This window comes from Saprolegnia diclina (assembly GCF_000281045.1).
Source record: "Saprolegnia diclina VS20 unplaced genomic scaffold supercont1.14, whole genome shotgun sequence".
Classification (NCBI taxonomy): domain Eukaryota; phylum Oomycota; class Saprolegniomycetes; order Saprolegniales; family Saprolegniaceae; genus Saprolegnia; species Saprolegnia diclina.
Window position 1 is genome coordinate 106,427 of NW_008246081.1, and position 674 is coordinate 107,100.

General features: G+C 62.2%; 1 protein-coding gene across 1 annotated transcript; it reads left to right on the forward strand.

The window, feature by feature from the left end:
• Positions 1-31: 31 nt before the first annotated feature.
• SDRG_05310 (hypothetical protein) lies at positions 32-673 on the forward strand (the record flags this gene model as incomplete). Its single annotated transcript, XM_008611023.1, has 1 exon — positions 32-673. A coding segment is annotated over one exon (640 nt), but the record flags the coding sequence as incomplete, so codon positions are not given.
• Between the last annotated feature and the right edge of the window lies 1 nt (position 674).

Here is a 674-nt window from a genome sequence, read left to right on the forward strand (position 1 = left end):
ACCAGCAAGATCCGCTGAGCTACGCGCTCGGGACAACGTCGTCGGCGCGCCGTCCGGACGTTAATTCGTACGTTGGCGTCTGCTCGTACTGCAAGGGTGAATACAGCGCAGTGACGCGCCGGCTCTTGTACGCGGGCAACGAGAGCTTACAGCGCTGCAGCCTCTGCGGCGAGGTGCTTCGAGCGGACATTTACTTCAAGAACGCGTTTGAGACAATTGCGTTTGATGTGCCACTGCGCAACATCCTCGCGTCGTGTCCCCAGCGTCTCTGTCGGCGCCAGTTCTCGCTGCTTGAGATGCTGCACCTGCATTTACGCTACGAGGCAGTCATTTGCAGCACGTGCGGCACCTCTGTTGCGTACGAGACACACCAGTTGGCAACGTTCATCCGCGAGCACCCCGGCATCGACTTTGAGACCGCGCGCCCGAGCTATGGCTCGTTTACAAGCCGGATGCGCACCGAACGAGAGATCCCGATCGACGGACTCTGGTCGACCTACCTCGAGCACTCCAAGGTAGCGTTCGCGGCGCGCGTTGCAGATGATGCACTGGACGCTGCGGCTCTCACCGAAGCGATGCGTCGGGCCGTCGCCATGATCCGCGCCCACGACAACGGCGCTTTTCCCATCGACCTCGTCCGCGCCATGCACCGCGACCTGCGCTTCGTCGCCCAG